Source organism: Gossypium arboreum, chromosome 9 (assembly GCF_025698485.1).
Source record: "Gossypium arboreum isolate Shixiya-1 chromosome 9, ASM2569848v2, whole genome shotgun sequence".
NCBI classification, from domain to species: Eukaryota; Viridiplantae; Streptophyta; class Magnoliopsida; order Malvales; family Malvaceae; genus Gossypium; species Gossypium arboreum.
Window position 1 is genome coordinate 74,997,593 of NC_069078.1, and position 21,323 is coordinate 75,018,915.

The following is a 21,323-nucleotide window of genomic DNA, read 5'->3' on the forward strand; positions in this document are numbered from 1 at the left end:
CTTTGGGTATACGACTTATTCATAACATAGCTTCACTTACAATAGTAGAAATCATAGCCCAATAATGGGTAAATGATATTCTTTCATCGGTATTACATTGATAAATGAAAAGTAACGTGGCCACGAGTCATTTGTTTTAAGACAAATGATTTGATTATTATTTGTTAGTATTTGGCTTTTCATTAAGGAAGATGTAATGATTATCATGAAATAAAATAGGATTATATTGAGAGAAAAAATTTATCCCAAAGAGATTAAGGACATCTTATGAAGGTAACATGCATATAACAAGGTCATTGGATAAGCACTTGATTAAATAACTTTCGTAATTGTATATAATAGGGAGAGCTCAATCATGATACTTTAGTGTAATGATTCCATGACTAAATATTGTTGTAATTAATAGACGGAGAGTCAGAACTTAATTACAAATTATTTGAGCTCTAGTTATATATGTTCAATCGGTCCTTCTGCTAGCTCGGTATAAACTTGTTAGTTTGCATTAATTGATGAAATGAAAAATGTGAAACAATGAACTAAGAGAAATAGATCGCATGTATTACTATTTATAAAGATGCATTTTGTCGCCATAAATAAATGATGATTAAGGAACTAATTTATATCAAATTATTTTTAATTAATTTAAAATTAAGTAATTGAAGTTCAAAGTGAAAATTTCATTAATTAAGTCATCATAGTTTCATAAGAACAAGATTAATTAAACTAGTTTACTCGTAGATTTTAGTACAGTAAAGTCATCGGACTTGACTTTAATGGAATTTGAATTGAGTTGTGAAAATTGTTTAATTAGTACAATTAATTATTTTAATTAATTAAATGAATAAACAATATTTTTAGGCATAGGAAAATATGTTAATCAAGTTTGGATAAATTGTATGAGTTGGTTTAAAGATTAGATAACACATATAATTATCTTGATATACGACGAGGCCCGATCTAAATACAAGGGGCGACAAACCATAATCCTAAAAGGGGTTGTCACCACCCCTAGGTTAAAATACACACTTCTTTACGTCAATATTTTGTCAAAATATGGACAATTTGTAACACCCCCTAACCCTTATCTATCACCAGAACAGGGTTATGGAGTATTACCGGACATTTCAGACCAAATACGAACAATTCATAAATTATTCACACATAAACATCATAATTCAATCTTATAGTCCCTTTATGAACCTTCAAGGCCCAAAACACGTTCAAATACATTTAAAACATGTCATATAATTAATCTAATTATCTAACCAACATACCAACATAAGTACTTTACATATTTTTATCAAAATTTAAACAATATTACTTCATTCAAATCATATCTAAATTCATGCCAATTTAACTTAAGTTTTAGCCTATTTCATACTCATTTTTGTACCAACGCAAATATAGTACATTAAATCTCAACATAACTCTTTAATATATATATAACCTATATCCTTTTATAACATTATTACATACACTTTCCAAAACGACATTGTAACACCCCTCGCCTGCATCCGACGCTGGGACGGGGTTCGAGGTGCTACCTAAATTTTACTAACACTTTTATACTAAACAGGGCCATGAAATATCAAATAATTAAAAAATTTTCTTTTCACATACAATCTTGTCCCTTAAACGGGTTCACGAGACCTAAAACATATATCTGGGGTGGTTCGGGACTAAACCGAGAACTTAAGAAAAACTTGGAAAATTCATGCTTTAATCATTATAAACTCATCACGTAATACCATAGCACATTCATGCATAATTAAAATGGATTTACAACCCTATAATCAAAACAGGCCAACACATATGGTTAAAGCCAGATCACATACTCTAATATTTACACACCTATACATGCCATAGACTCAAAGTATTTGAAATCACTACACCCATAGTGTTAGCTCGACAGTGTGATAATATCTCTAGCGAACTCCAACCCGAGCAGGTAACTGAAGTCAACAATCTATAAAATAGAGGAATGTAACAAAGGAGTAAGCTTTCATAAGCTTAGTAAGTTTTAAGCAATGCAAACAAATAAATGCAATTATACTTCGATTATTCAATTTCTCAAGAGGCCATATTTTAAGTATATTGCCATCTGGCCGAATATACACAAGCACATAATGCACATTCAGCATTCTTATAACACTTAATCTGAATTCATATAACATAAATAAATCAAATACTTTCACATACTTTCACACCTTGACCGAATGTATCATGGTCATATATATAGTTATAACATTTATTCACATATGTATCACATCACACTTATGATTCAATTCAAATCAAACTCACATATGAGTACATAATGCGTACCTGGCCCTCTTAACGTATTGAATGTATTCATTTGTCAATCTAACACGAGTTGTGACACCCCTAATTTGACCCTAGTCAGAAAGTGGTTTCGGGACCACAAAATCGAGTCACAAAAATAATTAATTGTTATATTCTATGCTTATTATTTGTGAATAAGTATGTGTAAAAATTTCATGTTTTAATTTTGTTATTTGGAGGTGAAATTAGCTAAAAAGGACATATTTGAGAAACTTTAAAAATATGATAGGCAAATGTCCAAGTGATTAAAATGTTAAATTACTAAAGTTGTGGACTTGCATGTCAAATGGCCCACTTTTAACATTAGTGGATGGTAATGATGTTATGATTTTGGCATTATGTGTATATTATATTTAGTAAATAATATTTAATAGTTTATAATTTGAAAACATGAATTAAATAAAAAAGAATGGTGATAAAAACAAAGAAACTTTTCTCTTTGTTTTCTCTTATTGCCGTAACTAAGCAAGAAAGAAAGGAAAGAACACCAAAGGCACTCGGTCACTTGGTGTTGAGAATTAAGGTGAGATTTCATGTATTTTATTTTAATTTTTGTGAAATGTTGTTAGTTTTGAAGCTCACAACATGACCCATATGTTAATTTTTGTGAATTTATTTCATAAAGCATTCGGTCATGGCTTCAAGGATTAGATTGTGGATGTTTTGATGATAAGTGTTTATGGATGAGGATAGACTAATTAAATTTGCTATGAGGGGCAAGTTTGAGTAAAATTTCATTCGGTTATTAAAGTGTAAAGTAAGGTTGTGCCAAGTTCTTGGAAATTATATTTTAAATGTTAGATTGTAATTATACGGATGCCGAATGAGGAATAGAATGGGGAGTTGAACTAAATTATTGTTTATTAAAATATTGATGCATTCGGCCGTGAATTTGCAATATGTTATAAATTGAGTGTTAATTGCCTTGATGAATAAAAAGGTGGTTAAATGAGTGCATGTGGTTTTAGGAATTTTGTTAAGTGAGGTTATAGGTGATTAAAATGAGCAAATTGTATGCGGCAATTAAAGTGAAGTATGAAACTTGTGCTTAATTGTGGAATGCTATAATTAAATTGCTAATATATGTTTATATACTTGCCGAATTTGAATTAAGGTGAAAGACGAGGTAAAGAATGAGTTTGAGTTGAAAATTTATAATTGTAATTAAATTGATAGCATATATTTATATATTAGCCGAATATGTGCTAAAATGAGAAATGAAATGAAGGATTAAGTTTGAATATTTATTTGAGTGGTCTCAAGTATTGAAGCAAGCCCATGGTAAAATCTAGTTAATGGAAAAAGATGACATTTGGCCAAGGTGATAGTATTTTTTTGGCTAAGGATGCTTTGTATGTTATACATGATGTGTTTAATGTCTTGATGAACAAGTAGTCATTAAATGAGGCTAAGCTTGTGAAATTATGAGTTTGGATGAATATATATATATATATATATATGCATTCGGCAATGTGTAAAATATTGATTGTTTTAAATGGTTCGTAGTTAAGTGGAAATGGAAGCTTGAAAAAAAAATTTCTGTTAAGGATGAGTAAGAGGTATGTGCATTCGGCCATTAAACATGTGCTTAATTGTTGATGAATGGTTGTAAAGAAAATACATATAGGTCAAATATAGCCTTGGATAAGAAGATTTTTATGTATTGAATTTGTAACATGGTTATGCCGATTGTGAACATGTGATAAAGAATTATTCAAATGGTTGTTTAAATAATATTCGGTTTATTAGTATATGTATAATTAGTTAAAGTGTAAACTTTGCATGTGTATTAAAGGTTTTTATGTGATATTCGGCCTTGGGAAATCTAAGCTTAAAAAGGTTTGAATGTTAATTGGGTTGTCTCTTTAATGGCCGAATGTGCTAAAAGCTAATGCATGATTTAGTTTAATCGATGTAATGATACAAATTATGATATTTACTTGTGGTTTTGAAGTATAGAAAATTTGTTAAGTTGATTAAGTGGTTGCCGAATGTGAAATTTAGGTAAGAAAATGTGTACAAATAATATTTGTATGGATAATTGGTTTAAAGGGGTTGACATTATACATTGTTGATATGGTGTTATTAATGTAAAGCACTTTAGTATAGACGTATATACATATGGTCACTTAGAACGTATTGAGATGGCCGAATAAGGCTAACGATGAGCATGCTTTGATTTTCTATAATACTTAGTAATTTGTTTAAGGTGATTAAAGATGTGTACGATTATTTTATATTGAGCTAAAAGTAGTTATATGGCCTATTAAATTTCTTGTGGTATTCGGCCATAAGCAAGCACAATGGGATTTTAATAAGTTAAATTTGTTTTAGATTAAGCTCAAGAGCTTAAGGAGCCTAATTCGGATAGGGGAAAAGCTAAACTAACCAAATAGCCGATCCGTAGTCGTTCGACAACATTCGAGGTAAGTCTCTAAGTAATTAAACCTATTTTGAGTTTTGATTAATGGATACTATTATAGAAATGGCTAAATTGAAAAATATGATGTGGCCATGATATGTTCTAAGGCCGAATGGAAAATTTTACGTATTTGAATCAATTTACTAATGTGATTTTGTACCTAAGACGAAATAAAATGACAAGGCGTAATATCTAGCTTAAAATCGAATGGCCAATGTGATGAATGTGAAAGTGTGTACATATGATAAGGCCGAATGACCATTGTGAAAAGTGTGCAATATTAGATATTTAATGAGGCCAAAGTTAGTAAAAATATAAATATATATTAAATGAATTGTGCTTTGAGATTGTATCAGGGTTAGAGACCATTGGCTTCATCTTTGGGATTGTATCTGGGTTTAAAGTCCCGAGCTTAATCTTTGGTGAATTAAGTAAGATTATGATCTTGAATGTTCGCGAGAAGCTACCATCAAGTAAGTACTATACATTTAAGATGTTCAAATACATATTACCTCCTCATTTGTAAGTTTACCTCAAAGTGAATCACTAGCATTCAAGAAAAACATATATGTGATTGATTATTTTATTGCGAAAATGAGGATGACCTAATCAGTCTTGGTATGCTTGTATAATATAGTATATACTAAGCTTTCATGTATGTACTCGTGTACATTCGGCCAACGATTCGGTGAATTATTAGTATTAAAGAACGATACATATGTGGGAATGATTATTATATCTTTGAATAAGGGAATAATCTATTCGGTCAATGGTTGTTAGTATGACAAAGTATTTGATTTAAATTTATCGTATGAGCTTTAAGTAAAGAAAAGTATGTGCTGAGATTTATATATGTAATTGTGCATATTCGGCCAAAAAGGCCTTATAAATTGAGAACAAATTGTATTCGGCTAGATGTACAAATGCAAGGGAAGGATTGTATTTTGTCAACCTACGTATATGTGATAAGGTTTATGTTTGGTTCTTTGCGTACCCATACTGTAATTCAATACATGCCACGTTGAAATACTCAAAAGTTTTGATGCGATTATGGAAATAAGGAATTAAGTTTTATATATATATATATATATATATATATTCATGTATGTGCATGAAACGAGTACGTTTGAGCAAGTGATTATGATTATTGAAAGAGTATATGTTATGCTAAATGAGTAGTGACTCTATGAATCTATTCATGATAGATTATGATATTACTATGTGCTTCTAAATATGGAAACTAAACGTGGTAAAAGTATTATGTTTTGGTTTGATTGATTGAATTAGAAGTAGATATGAGGTTTCTAGATGCGAAAGACTATGTGAATCAAATTTGGAAGAAATAGATAAACTATATATGCGTGCATGAGGTTTGAACTATTTGACGGAATGGTGAGATCTCTTGATATTGTTAAACGGGGTTTCTGTAAGGTCTAAGACGATGAGGCTTAGTAATGAAACGACAGTTAAAGATGTTCAGTACATTAAGTTGGCCAGGTATGTATCAGGTACTCGTATGTGATTTTCAATTCGGATTAGATCAAATGTATACAAAGCGATGCATATGTGAATAAGTGTATGAATGCAAATGTGACCACAGTCCATGTGACTATGATACATTTGGCCAATGTGTTATGCCATAAGAATGTATTCGATTAAACTATAATAGAGGCATTTAAATTGGAGTGTAATTATGAGCTAAGTGTGCCTTGTGAGCATACGAATATTTGACCATTTTGGTCATTATCATGAAATAATTTGTGGTAACTAAATGATGTGGTTATTGAAATTATAGTTCGTTATGGAGCTCTAGATTGACTTCATTGATTAGAAAAAAATCGAGTGATAAATGATAATTGAATTTGATTCTGCAAAATTATCATTTTACTTAAGACTTACTAAGCTTCTGTAAGCTTACTCCGTTTGTCTTTTGTCTTTGTTTTATAGATTGTGGACTCTGATTACCAGCTCGGGGATCGTCAGCACTTCATCACACTATCTACTATTATGGAAACCTTGTGATTTGGATTTAGCTTATGGCATGTATAGGATATATTATACTAGAATGATATCATAACTATTGTTTATAAGCCATGCGAATATAGCATCCTTTGGAAGTCTACTTTTATAAGTTATAAGTTTGATCTTTGTTTGTGTTTAGAAATTTAATTAAATGAACAATCTTTATTCACGAAAAAGAAAAAAAAATGTTCAAAATTTTACCGTTTTGATCTGCTTCCAAATTTTCTCGTAATGCCTCGTCCTATTCCAGCGACGGTTACGGGATAGGGGTGTTACACGAGGTACCTTAGTCTTAGACTTTTCTCAAATCACCGGCATTTTGCCTGCTAGGCTCGAGGCCCGATATCATTTCACCGGCATTATAGCCTGCTAGGCTCGAAAGCCCGAATAGTATTTCACCGACATTATAGCCTGCTAGGCTCAAAGGCCCGAATAATATTTCCCCATTCATTTACATAAACTTTCATCTACTTCATACTTAACATCATCCACCACATAGGTTTCGTACATACCTGTACCATTACCTTCTTATCTGTCACGCTTATCATTTCAATGCTCGAAACATTAATTCATTCAATCATCCTTGAACATTCAACAAACTTGCACACTTAGTGCTAATTAATTAACCTAAGTTATAATGGTTTCGCACACTTAGTGCCAATTAATTAACCGAAGCTATAATTGTATCGCACACTTAGTGCCAATTAATTAGCCGAAGCTATAATTGTATCGCACACTTAGTGCCAATTAATTAGCCAAAGCTATAATTATATCGCACACTTAGTGCCAATTAATTAGCCGAAGCTATAATTATATCGCACACTTAGTGCCATTACATTAAACCGAACTTATCTCTGTGTCACCCACATAGTTCCATTTACTCAGCCAATGCTATTACAATCTCACGCACCCAGCGCCATTTTAAATGTCGTAGTTATTGCCTTTATCGCACACGTAGTGCATCAAATCCAATACACATATTACATATTTCAATCTCACAATCATTTTTATATACTTATGAATTTACCTCAAATGTTGTCGTACAATTACAACGGCTATTCAATTACTTTCTCTTTTCCCTTATCCGAATTTGCCCTTCTATGCTCTTGAGCTTAAATTCAACAACTTTAAACTAGTCATTATTCGACTATTCAAGCATCACTTTCAAAAGATAATATATATATTTATATATATATTCGACTTTCACACCTACAGATCATAGTAAGCTTATAAGAAATCAATAAGCAACTCATTAACAATTTTTTGTCAATGTTTACCACATAATCATAATTTCACTGTAAGCTGTCTTCCTGAGCAACAGTCACTAAATTATTTATCTCTGGAGCTATAAACTCTGAATTAAGTTTTGTAAATTTTCCCTGAAACTAGGCTCATTTATCTTTCTTCCATAAAATTTCCAGAATTTTTAGTTGAGCCATTTAGTACAGTTTATTAGTTAAAGTCTTCCCTATTTCAGGGTATGACTACTCTGACCCCTGTGCACTACGAACCAAATTTATCCTTGTACAGAATTCCAATGACCATGTAATTTATTTCCCTTAAAAATAGACTCAATAAGTAATCCATGAATGTAAGGTATGACTCTTAATAATTTTTCTACAATTTATTGTGAATTTATAAATTTAGAACAGGGGATCTTGAATTCATTCAGACCCTGTTTCACAAGAATTCAAATATCACACAATATAGAATTCTTTTTCTTCCCATATTTCTTTCATGTGAAAATAGACTCATTAAGATTTAATCCCATATTTTATTCTACCTCTAACTCATTTTCTACTATTTTTAGTGTATTTTCAAAGTTACACTACTGCAGTAACTCAAATCTGTCAAGGCTAAGTTACTCATTCATGATCATTGTTCACAAAATTAATACAACATCATTTCATCCATCATGGTAAGAACACATTTTATGCATCATAGATAATCACATATCAAGGCATTCTCATAGGCTTAGTATACATACTTGCACAACTTGTAACATAACTCAAGTGCATACTCACCAATGACTTACGTCATTGGGACCATCATCAACTCTTTCCTCGGATTACCCGTTGAACACTTGGAATACTAATTGGATACTCGGAAAAGCCTTTGCACATAAGTACCTCAATTGTAGCTAAAGCTACCTCATATCCCATGACATTTCAATGCTCACTCTCGAGCTAGTCATCTAGACTCATAATTCCTAGTGACATGTCACTCATATCCTATTCTATTCCTAAGGTTCAAACGGGATTTTTCCTCGTCTATTAAGGCTTTGTCTCATCATGTTTCTATTAATCACATACACATTAAGATTTGTACAATTCATGTAATGATAACATTTAAATACATGTATAGCATGGCATTGTTTACATACCAACTTACCTTGATACCACAAAGGTAAAAAGGACATAATCATCCCTTAATCGATTTCTTTCCGTTGTAGGTCCAAATCTTGATTTCCTTGATCTATAATATCACATTTAGCCTACCAATCAGTCACCATATTCATATGGGTCTAAAAATCATATTTTTATAAATTTTCATTTTGACCCCTAAACTTTTGCATATTTGCACTTTTGCCTCAATGCTCGTAAAATAATTTTTATCACATTTTTTTACTCCTTGAGTCTAGATGAACCATTTTCATAACTATAGAAACTCATAATTTCAACTATTTTATACATTTACAACTCATTTTACAACTTAGTAATCTAGCCCTTTTAAAGGTGTTTTCATGCAATTTCTTTCACAAAAGTTGTTTATTAGACAACTAGGACTCATAATCTTCCATAAAAACACAGAAAACAACACATTTAATCTCATGGAAAAACCCTATACTCTTCATCATTTTGCAAAATAGTCCCCTCTTATGAAAGATCATGCTTTAGGGGTTCCAAAAATGTAAAAATCGTCAAGCAAAGACATTAAAATCACTTACAAGCAAGGGAAATATGTTGCTGAAATTTTCCAGCTTCAAAACCCTTTCTTTGCTGCATATTTCGGTGGAGGAGAAGAGAAAAAATGAAAGAGCAAATGACAACTTTTTCTTTATTTATTTTTTTAACCAAAAAGTCACTTTAAATCCCATAAAATATGGCTTTTTAACCAATCTTGTCTCCCTTGGCCGGCCACCTCAATAAAAGGGTCTAATTTCCATTTTAAAGCCCCCAATTTTAGTTATCTAGCTATTAAACACCTTTAGGCACCAAAACACAACTTTTACCTTTTACGCGATTTAGTCCTTTTTCAAAATTGGACTAGAAATTGCTAAAATTAACTTACCAAAATTTACATGGACTTATAAATTCACATTATAACACATAAAATAATACTAAAATAATTTTCTCCGGCCTCGGAATAGTGGTCCCAAAACCACTGTTCCGACTAGCCCAAAATCAGGCTGCTACAGACATACATAACATCCTAGGTACATACCATTCCCAAAAAGAAATATACTTCACTGTTTTGAGCTTGGGATCGGCTTCGGATACTGATTCAATGGTCTGACTTTAACCTAACCTGTGCACAAAAAACAACCGTACGCTGAGTATAAACTTAGTGGTATTTCTATAATCCGAATACCTTAAATATAAAAACTTATAACATATACATATATATAATCACACATAGTAAAGATCATTCAAGTAATAATTAATTTCATAACATATCATTTTCAACACTTTCAATTCTCATCTCTTGCTGTATCAATCTCATAATTGTTATTCAAATAGACTTTTCTCAGTAAAATTCACATATCAATTAGCAATAACAATGTTCTTTTCATGAACTCTTAGTCCATGTATTACAATTGTACAATCCAAATCAATATCCAATTTCAAATTCACATTTATTGTCATTCAATATCAACCTTATTGACGATTTATTTATTTACCCCTATTAATAGGACTCGGACTTTGGCGGGCACACGGATCTAACCAAAACACACCAGTATGGCACCTAGTGCCTCATCAGATAATTCAAAGTAATAAATTAACACTTAGTGTCTCATCAGCCTTGCCGAAGTAATTTGGTACCCAGTACCTCATCGAATTTATCCAAAGTAATCGACTCGTGGTCGAACTATCCTTGAACACTTCCAATCTTATGGCATGCCAACTATATCCGACTTAGCCCGATACAGTTAATAGGGCTTTCAATTCACTTTTCAACAACAATCAATATTCAATATTCAATTATCACAAAATTTACATAAATCTCAATTCAATATTTTCACTTTAATCTAATTTCAACTCTTTAATTTCACCATAAAACTTTAATTTTGAAATTCTTTCAATTTAGTCCCTACTACAATAAACTTATGTTTTGTTTTGCAATTTAATCTTTTTCTCAATTCTAACTTGAAATTTTATCAATTAAAACCCTAATTCTTCAATTAGTTCAATATAAACCACATCTAAAAATCAACTAACTTTCAAAATTTCCACATAAATCAAGTAATATTTTGTTCTAGGATTCCAAAAACATCAAAATTACAAGAAAAGGGGTTAAATTGACTTACCACTTAAGCTTGAAACCTTAAAATCCTAATTTTCCCTTATTTCTTTCTTTCCTTTCTTTTTCCCCTGTTTTCATTTGCTATTCTGTTTATGTTATTTATCTTTGTTTTATTTTATTTCTTTTATTTTATGTTATGTTTTATTATATTATTATATTATATTTTAGTAATAATTATTATTAACTTAAATAATAAATAAATACATACATGTATTACAAATGTATAAATGTATTTATTACACATGTACATTATTTTTACGATACAATTGTCTCAATTTGATTTATTTATTTATTTAGTTATTATTATATTATATAGTTAAATATTAAGTATTTACATTTATAATTATTTTATACCTATGTACATTATTTGTACAAATGTATTTCATTGTTACCATACATTTGTATTTACTTTTTACTATACAAGTGTTACTTATGGTTTATTTTCTCATTTAATCCTTCAACTTTTCTTGATTCTATAATTCAACTTTTACCCTATATTCAATCTAGTCCTAACACTAAATTAACCTTAATTCAAGCTAATTCACCTAGCCAAATGTACCAGATTACTTCGGCAAGGCCGATGAGACACTGGGTGTCAATCTATTACTTTGAATTATCTGATAAGGCACTGGGTGCCATACTGGTGTGTTTTGGTTGGATCCATATATTCGCCAAAGTCCGAGTCCTGTTAATAGGGGTAAATAAATAAATTGTCAATAAAATTGATATTGAATAACAATAAATGTGAATTTGAAATTGGATATTGATTTGGATTGTACAATTGTAATACATGGACTAAAAGTTCATGAAAAGAATATTGTTATTGCTAATTGATATGTGAATTTTACTGAAAAAATTCTATTTGAATAGCAATTATAAGATTGATACAGCAAGAGATGAGAATTGAAAGTGTTGAAAATGATATGTTATGAAATTAATTATTACTTGAATGATCTTTACTATGTGTGATTATATATATGTATATGTTAGAAGTTTTATATTTAAGGTATTCGAATTATAGAAATACCACTAAGTTTATACTCAGCGTACGGTTGTTTTTTGTGCGCAGGTTAGGTTAAAGTCAGACCGTTGAATCAGCATCCGAAACCGATCCCAAACTCAAAATAGTGAAGTATATTTCTTTTTGGGAATGGTATGTACCTAGGATGTTATGTATGTCGTTTTGGAAAGTGTATGTAATAATGTTATAAAAGGATATAGGTTATATATATATATATATTAAAGAGTTATGTTGAGATTTAATATATTATGTTTGTGTTGGTACAAAAATGAGTATGAAATAGGCTAAAACTTAAGTTAAATTGGCATGAATTTAGATATGATTTGAATGAAGTAATATTGTTTAAATTTTGATAAAAATATGTAAAGTACCTATGTTGGTATGTTGGTTAGATCATTAGATTAATTATTTGACATGTATTTAGATATGATTTGAATGAAGTAATATTGTTTAAATTTTGATAAAAATATGTAAAGTACCTATGTTGGTATGTTGGTTAGATCATTAGATTAATTATTTGACATGTTTTAAATGTATTTGAACGTGTTTTGGGCCTCGAAGGTTCATAAAGGGATTATAAGATTGAATTATGATGTTTATGTTTGAATAATTTATGAATTGTTCGTATTTGGTCTGAAATGTTCGGTAATGCTACATAACTCTATTCTGGTGACAGATAAGGGTTAGGGGGTGTTACACAAGTTATTTTTCATAAGAAATCTATATTTTGAATAGAGCCCACGCTCTAATAAATCGAGGTTGAAGATAGCGAAGCAGATCAAGCGATTGAAAACCAAGAACGACTTGATCTGCCTCATCCGAACACAGGTATAATCTAGGTAACATGTTTATTGTTATAAACATCACAATCGATTGGTTTTTAAGAAAATTTCTAAAATCCCGTTATGCACTATTCCACTATTTTCAAACCGATTTTTTCAACATACAATGGTGAAATTAGTGGTGAGAGTACCACCAATCTTCAAAGGAACAAAAGTGAAAAAATTGTTATTAGGTGTGATAGATTGAAGTTCACTTGTAAGTGTTAAAGATAGTGGATATTTTACACTGAATTAAGCTCTGCAGACAGAAGGAAATCGAGATGCGTAAATAATCTGTGTCCCCTGTTTTCATTCTTTGTTTTACATTGCTTTGAGAAATGACAACTTCCCTCACTTTTGCCAACACTTAGCTTGTACTTACTAAATGCTTTCAAGTTAACAATTCAATTATATATTAATCTTAAGATAAATTTATTAAATTATTTTTATATAAACTTAGTTAGTTACCTTCATTTAGAAAAGCTTCAATAAAAAACTGATTAAAATATCAAAGAAAAATATGAAAAAAATCTTAAATCATCTTGTAATTAAAAATATATATAATTGAATTAAAATAATTTTAAATATTTAACATGTATTGAAAAAATATATAAAAAGAAATAAAATAGTACGAGAACAAAAAAAAATACTATTAATGACTATTTTAAAATAAACTTATAGCTAATTAGGTCACATCTTAATGGTAAGGTTGAGGTCTTAAAATTTTAAAATTTCAAGTTCAAGTTCTACATTGTGTAAAACATTATTGATTCTTATATCATATTAATTTCAAGCCTTGTCCAAATTTATTTTGGTATAGATCTAGATATATTCGGTTATCGGTTTTGTCTTGCTATATAATTAGTTCTAATTATATTTATTCGTAATTGTAATTTGTTATTATGGTTGAAACTTTTAAACAATAAATTATATATTAACTGAAAATTGCTTTATGTTTAATATATGATTATAACACGAGACAAAATCTATGATGAGAAGATTTTTTATTAAACTTGGGATGTTTAAACATTTTTCCATAAGATTTATTTAGATATAAATTTAAAATTAAAGGCATTTATTGAATTAAAATAAAAATATAAAAGCTTATCAAAATAAAAATAAAAGATAAAGATTTTTATTACTCTTAACAAATTACAATTAAAGTAATACAACTATACAATGAGTCAAATAAGGGTCATAAATAGGAAATGGACATCAAAATAGGAAAAATCTGACTGGCGGGAACAATTATAAAAGCAACAGTCTCTCTTTAAACTTGCCCACCAAACGCTAATTTCTCATTTCCAGTTTCGGGAAATCCAATTCAACTTCTTCTTGTTTATTTTTTCCTTCCAATCTCAGATTCAAAGGAAAAAGATTTGAATGGGGAAATACTCAGAGTTGTTGGGTGCAGGGGTGAGAATAGCAGCAAGGTTCCATTCCCATTGCCCACAAACTGCTCGTTTATATTACCATCCTCCGCCAAACACTGATGCCCGCCACCACTGTGACCCCAGCTCTGACGGCAGCTTCGGTAGTTGCTCCACCAATCTAAGTCGGAAGAGTAAGGCTCCAGACCCTAACTCAACCCCCGTGATCAGTTTTGGTGCCAAGGCTACCGTTGTACCTGACTCTACTCACTTCATTTTTTATTCTATTTCATGAAGAAATTGATGCCACAAATAAATTTTGATAAAAAATTTTAATACTGTTTGGACTAAGAATATATAAAATTTTTAAATTTTCGCATGGCGAATCCCTTTTATCTTTGTCTTGTCCCTGTGTTTACGCTTGATTTTGGATATTTTATTTACTTTTTTACCCTTTAGAATAAAAGTTATTTTAGCAATTTATTTAATTTTTAAAATTATATTTTTGTCAAAATTTTTTAAAACGGATAATATTTTAATATTTAATTAATTTTAAAAAAATTCAAAATATTTAAAATATAATTTTTAATAATTTCAATGATTTTAGTTTTTAAAAATAATTTTTATTTTTAAAATTTTAAAATATTAATTAAATGATAATGTATCATTCACATGTATGTCACGTCAACAAAGTTAAAATAAATTATTTTTTATTTATTTTTGGATTATTTGATAAAAAATTCAAGTTTGAGGGCTAAAATCGAAAATAAAATAATGTTAAAATGACTTTTTTGTAAAAACTTATTAAATTGTACTTGTTTATTCTCTTACTGAAAATTTTAAATTTCTTTTTTTTAATATTAAAATTTTAAATTTCAAAACATCAAAATCAATTAAATAAATTCTTGAATTATTTTATTTTTTAATAATGTCAATTGATTTATAACTATAATATTGAAATTAATTAATTTAATCTCCTAAATTTTGAAAAAATTTACTTTATATTTCAAATTATCATTAATGAAATCAATGTCAAATACTCATATTTAATAATTATTTACAAAACTTTAAAAAATATTTTATAATCTCGAATATTCTATACTAATTTAAAAGTAAAGAAAAAAAACTTTTTAGTTAATTAAATTAATTGTTTATTCATTGTTTATGAAAAAAGTGATGAAAATATTTATGAGTTTTGTTTGGGTATATAAGATAAAATTAGTTAATTTAATTAATTAGTAGGACTTTTTTTTTTTTGCTTTTAGCTTATAATGGAATATTTGATATCACAAAATGTGAGTTTAGGGTTTGGGTTTTGTAAACAATTATTAAAATGAGATACTTAATTTGATTTTAGTTTGGAAACATAAAATAAAATTTAAAATTTTAGAATGAGATTAAATTAATGAATTTCAATTTTATAGTAATAAGTCGGTTGATACTATTAAGGGATTTTTTTAATGTTGACCAAAATGAAAATGTAACTATAATGTGGACATAAATTGAGATGTACAGTTACCATTAATTATTTAAAGCATAGATGATTAAAATGAAAATTGAATGACAAAATTAAAATGATTTTTTTGTATGTGTGAACAAAATAAAAGTATTCTAAAAGTTGAAGTAACCAATTAGATAATTAACCTTTTTAATAAAAAAAAATAACAGCACGTAAAGCTAGGTAATTCAACCAATACTCCCTCTTAATTCGTCCATTTAACTATAAATTTAAGCATGAAATTAACCAAGATAACAGGAAGCATTAACAATAAAAAACCATAATATGAAAATATCATGGTAAAGGTAAACATTTCAACAATTACAAACCCCAAAGCATAGCAATATCAAATATCCAAAGTATCATCAAACATATAAGAAGACAAGAAAGAAGCTCAATAGAAACAACACCAACCAAACCAAACCAACTCCATCTCCCTCTTTTTTGCTCATAAATGCAAATGCATTAGAGTAGCTAAGCAAGTAGTGGAGTGCCCTCACATTTATTTGTTGGTTTTGTAGTAAATTACTTTCTAGGTAAAATTAGGTGATCCAATTCTAGTGGGGCAAACTACAACCATAGTCACTTTTGTTTGTCTCAGATTACATTTTAGTCACTTATGTTTGAAATGTTACGTTTTAGTCACTTATATTATTATTTTTATTACGAAGTGATCACTCTTCCGTTAAGTTTTGTTATCTCCCTAACGGTAATCTTATGTGGCAGTCCAACTAGATTTTAAGTGTCAACTTGGATTTCCTAATGGGATGAGAATAGATTTTTAATTAAATAAATTTAATTAATTAAAAATTTTAAACCCTAAATATTAGTTAAAAAACCGTTCATCTCCCCTCTTGTTTTAGTTTTTTTTTTTCAATTGACTAAAAAAACTATTATCATCAAAAAATTTTATTCATCTACAAAAACAAAAAAGAGGATTCAATGGAGGGTCCAGATATGTCTTCTTCACCGATAAATTTATGTTCTAAGACTTAAAATGAAGTGGTTGTTGACAAATAAGAAGATGGTAATCGTTTTTGTTCCTAATCATTGTATTTTCCAATTCTTCACGTTCTTAAATAATTGGTTTCTTAATCTGATTTTTTCTAATTTGAATCGGCTTGTTTGTTCACAATCCCTTTGTGGGTATCTCTTTTTTCTGATTAGAAATTCTTTTAGTTGTTAATATTCATATCAAGAATTTTAATTTAGGGTTTTCATTAAACAATAAAAAATCTAATATTTTATTTTTCAGTATTGAATAAAAGAGATAGAGGAATGCAAAGAAGACATACCTAAACACTCCATTGAATCCATCTTTATGAAGCAGCCAATTTGATATCAACTATTTTGATCTTAATAATAGTTTTTCCACTCAAATGAAAAAAAAACTATTGAAAAAAAGAAGAGACTGAAGAAAAATAAAAAAGATGAGATGAACAGTTTTTTTAAGTAAGGTTTAGATTTAAAAAATTTAATTTTAAAAATCTATTTTCATCCCATTTAGAAATTCAAGTTGGCATCTAAAATCTAAAATCTAGTTGGACTACCACGTAGAATTACCGTTAGAGAGATAACAGAATTTAACGGTAGAGTGATCACTTCGTAACAAAATAGTAACATAAGTGACTAAAACATAACATTTCAAACATAAGTGACTAAAATGTAACCTAAGGCAAATAAAATTGACTATTTTTGTAGATTATCCATTCTAGTGTCCATATTTATTTTTATTACTAATAATAACTTTATCTGATAAAAAAAAAGTTAAATAAAAGAGTGAGCATCAGTCATCAATTGCTGAAATAAACTTGGCAACGATATTTATTCGAAACTATATAATTCATTTCAAGACCACTTTTGCGACTTAAACATGTAAAAATAAGTCATCAAGATATTAAAAGCTTGCATGACTCTGTTCTCTGATGACCCTGTTTTATACTAGTACATCTAACAGCAATTTTTCCGTCAGAAACCTCCAAACTCAAACAAAAAAAACAAAAAAAAAAGAAGCAAAAATGCCAAGCCAAAGTTCTTTCATGAGGCAAAAGAAAGTTGGAATAATTCTAAGTTTCGACCAATATATCAAACTTTGAAAATATGTGTTCATTAAGCTACTTGGTACCGGCGGCGTACCAACAACCATGGTTTTGATTAAGAGACAGGGAGAACCTTGACATCATCCAAGACAGGCCCACACATATGGCCAAAATCATGCAACTTGGTATGGTAATAAGCACTGTAAAAAGTAATCCTTGTTCTAGCAGAGATAGCTTGGAACCTAAAACTCGCGGTCTTGAATCCACCCTTTCCTTGAGAAACATATGGGACCTTGAGAGTTCCCTTACCAGCAAAGGCTTCGACCATCATTGATCCATGGCAATCGTTCTTGGCATCTCCGACGGTGAAAGTGAGGGTATAGTCTTTGTTGGGAGCTGTTCTGATGACTTGGGCAATGGCGCTCTCTCTTCCCGCAACCATCTCGATGGCGAACTGTCCTGAAGGAACCGAGAAGTGCTTCTTGTCGATGAATTTTACGGGTTTTAGAGATTCAATGATCCACCCTGGGAGTGGTGAAATGGTGTCTTGCTTGTGCGGAGGCAGGAGGACCCCTGTTGAGAAGTTCTTGAAGGTATGGGGACCAGTCTCAAACCCACTGTTTTTTACTAGGTTTCCTGCTTTCGGAGACATCAGGATATTAGGTACTGTTGTAGGGTCAAATTAAACTAGAGTCGAAGGCCAAAATGACAATCCACGTGAAAATTTAAATGGAAAAGGAATCCAGTCACATAATCTATCTACTATCAACATAAGAGGAAAAAAAAAGACCAATTGATATTGATGCAATGAATTGAGAAATTAAAAGGGGTAATAGTATAATATAAAATAAACCATATATTTATAAAGATGTTTATGTTTTGTTATTATTTTAAATAAAATCTTAGAAAAAAGATGTATACTTAATTTTTGTAATCACCTGTGTCGTTTGAACAGGGCACATTTATTCAGACCCCTCTGCTCTGTGTAAAGGGAGCTCATTAAAAACTGCACCTACTTTAATTAATCGCCTTTGTAAAGGGCACACTCCTTAAAAACCGCGTCCAATTGCATGATAAATCGCAGTAATTATATATTATGTACAGAAAGAGAAAATGCCTAGCCTAGGGGACTGCCCGCATTAGACTTCATTTAACTTACGGATTTGTGGTCATATTTGTATGTTTCTGTTTTGGCTTCAAATCAAAGACTGTATTCTAGTGATTGTGGACCAAATGCAGCAATTAATATAGAGGTTGAAAGACATAAAAAGAAGTCCATGGATTTACCTTCGGTATAAGTTAGAGGAGGCATTTCTTTGATGGCAATGGCATCCAAGAGAGGTCCACATGTTGGATCTTCTTGAACCCCAGGGTTATGGAAGGTGACCTTGACTACTTTAGCGGTAGCCTTGAAAGCAATAGCCATGGTGTCACCACCATCCGTGCTGTAAAGGGTCTGAATGGAGATGTCAGTGGTCTGAGCAGGGACAGAGATCCTGAGCACCTCATCTTGGGCGCAAGTCCTTGTGGTACCAAATGTTATGGAGTAAATGAAGCCAGGCTTGACATTCACATTCTGAGAGATGGACGCCTCGTTGCCCAGCCTCACAGCATGGGCACCACGTGGAATGGGGAAGTAAAACCCACCAGGTTGAGGTCCCCCTGACATGAACTCCACCGTGCCATCGATTTCCCATCCTGGAAGCGAGTATTTCCCCAGTATCACTGTTTTGTTGAGGTTCTCTTTCTTGGGTGCTTGCTCGAAGTTACCATTGGTCAAAAATCCTGCACATAAATATTACTTAAATCATAATACCATATAATAAGAAGAAGAAAAGAAAAAAAGTAGCAAAGTTGAGTATTTACCATCAAGGGATGGGGAAATGGGTGGCGTACGAGAGGCATTACACAGACAGAAAACGAGAGTAAAGCAAAGGGAGAGTAACCAAGCACAAGTAGCCATTGTCTCGATGTAGAAGAAAAAGCAGCTTCTAGACAAGTCTTAAATACAAGAAAAATGGGAAAGTAGGCATGTAAAAAGGGTTGGCAAGAAATAATATTTACACGTAAAAATACAAGGATAAGGAAGGAAGCACCCATGTTAAAGAAGCGCCAAATTAGCCGGGAGATGTGTGGCTTCGGCTCTATTTTCAAAACCCAAGTTGCAAATTTTCTACGTACTTGAGTTGGACCCCATATGATGATACTTTACCGTGATTTGCTCTAATTTTCTTTTCTTTTTAAGACTTTAGAATTTTGTTTTTTGAAAATATTGGCTCTGATTTTGGGTCTGGTGTATTTTTTTGTTTGAGGCCAAACCCATTTGGTATGTCAAGAGTTCAAAAATCTTACTCATTTTCATATTCATTATAAAATTTGAAAAAATTAGAGAGTAAATGAAAGATGGTTATTGAATTTGGTGATATTAAGAGGAGTGTGAGTCATGTGAGATGGCGAGGTGATTCCTTCCTTGTGTTGGAACATCAACAAATTAGGGGCTATTAATTGAACAAGATGTACATGTTTCCTTATAAGGTTTGACTTCTTAATAGCGCCACGTGCCGATCTACAAGCAAGCACCCATTACAGCGATTTATGATGTCTGTTGTGCTTGCATCCTCCTTTCTTCCTACCGCATTAATCACTTCAAACAATTTTAAATGCAAATTACGATTAGTGGTTGTCTCGTAGGCATACATACGTTTTCTTCTCTCTTTTTTTTTTCCCCTTAATTTTGGTAGTTAAATATGCCTGCATTATTTTCACTGTGTTCACAAAAATAAATTTACAACGCTGTTTTGTCATCTAGATTTTCTTGTTCACAAAATTAAATTCATAGATCTGATATACCACTAACTTCACCCAATCCCACCCCAACCCTGAACCAAATATTAATTTATCTCAACTCAAAAAATTAAACCTATATTTCACTCCTCATAATTTTTTTTATATTTTTATCGAAATAAAATGAATTTTAATTTTTTATTTTTAGTAACACTATTAATGATTTTCTAGGTATAATTATTTTTGAGTAAATATTAACATAAAATTTATTATCATATATTTTAAACTAATATTATATATAGAAAAAGTATTTTGGTAATTATTTTAAGGCAAGGCAAGGTAGATTTTTCTTTATTCTAACTCTCATCCGACCCAAAACCTTATATTTAAAAAACTCAAACTCTATTAAATCAGATCGGGTCGGGTCGAAACCCATTAAGTATGATTATTCTTGCCATCCTTATGTGAAGAGATTGTTGTGT

At 30.4% G+C, this 21,323-nt stretch overlaps 1 protein-coding gene and 1 long non-coding RNA gene across 2 annotated transcripts; both read right to left on the minus strand.

Annotated features, from left to right (window-relative positions):
* Nucleotides 1-1,703: 1,703 nt before the first annotated feature.
* LOC128280385 (uncharacterized) lies at nt 1,704-9,845 on the minus strand. Its single transcript, XR_008270556.1, has 3 exons — nt 9,732-9,845; nt 9,176-9,259; nt 1,704-1,966 (listed from the first exon to the last, which is right to left on the minus strand). It is a non-coding gene; the product is annotated as an uncharacterized LOC128280385 (long non-coding RNA).
* Nucleotides 9,846-17,841: 7,996 nt separating this feature from the next.
* Nucleotides 17,842-20,148, minus strand: LOC108454508 (protein DUF642 L-GALACTONO-1,4-LACTONE-RESPONSIVE GENE 2). Its single transcript, XM_017752992.2, has 3 exons — nt 19,924-20,148; nt 19,345-19,842; nt 17,842-18,693 (listed from the first exon to the last, which is right to left on the minus strand). Exons 1-3 carry the CDS (start codon nt 20,018-20,020, stop codon nt 18,173-18,175), a joined length of 1,116 nt encoding a protein of 371 aa, XP_017608481.1. The 5' UTR covers nt 20,021-20,148; the 3' UTR covers nt 17,842-18,172.
* Nucleotides 20,149-21,323: the final 1,175 nt, after the last annotated feature.

Excerpts from the sequence above, each read along its gene's own strand:
- LOC108454508 (XM_017752992.2), bottom strand. The coding sequence starts at position 20,020 with ATGGCTACTTGTGCTTGGTTACTCTCCCTTTGCTTTACTCTCGTTTTC. Across the intron at positions 19,843-19,923 it reads CATTTCCCCATCCCTTGATG|GATTTTTGACCAATGGTAAC; the intron begins GTAAATACTCAA and ends ATTTATGTGCAG. Across the intron at positions 18,694-19,344 it reads TCCTCTAACTTATACCGAAG|GAAACCTAGTAAAAAACAGT; the intron begins GTAAATCCATGG and ends CTCCGAAAGCAG.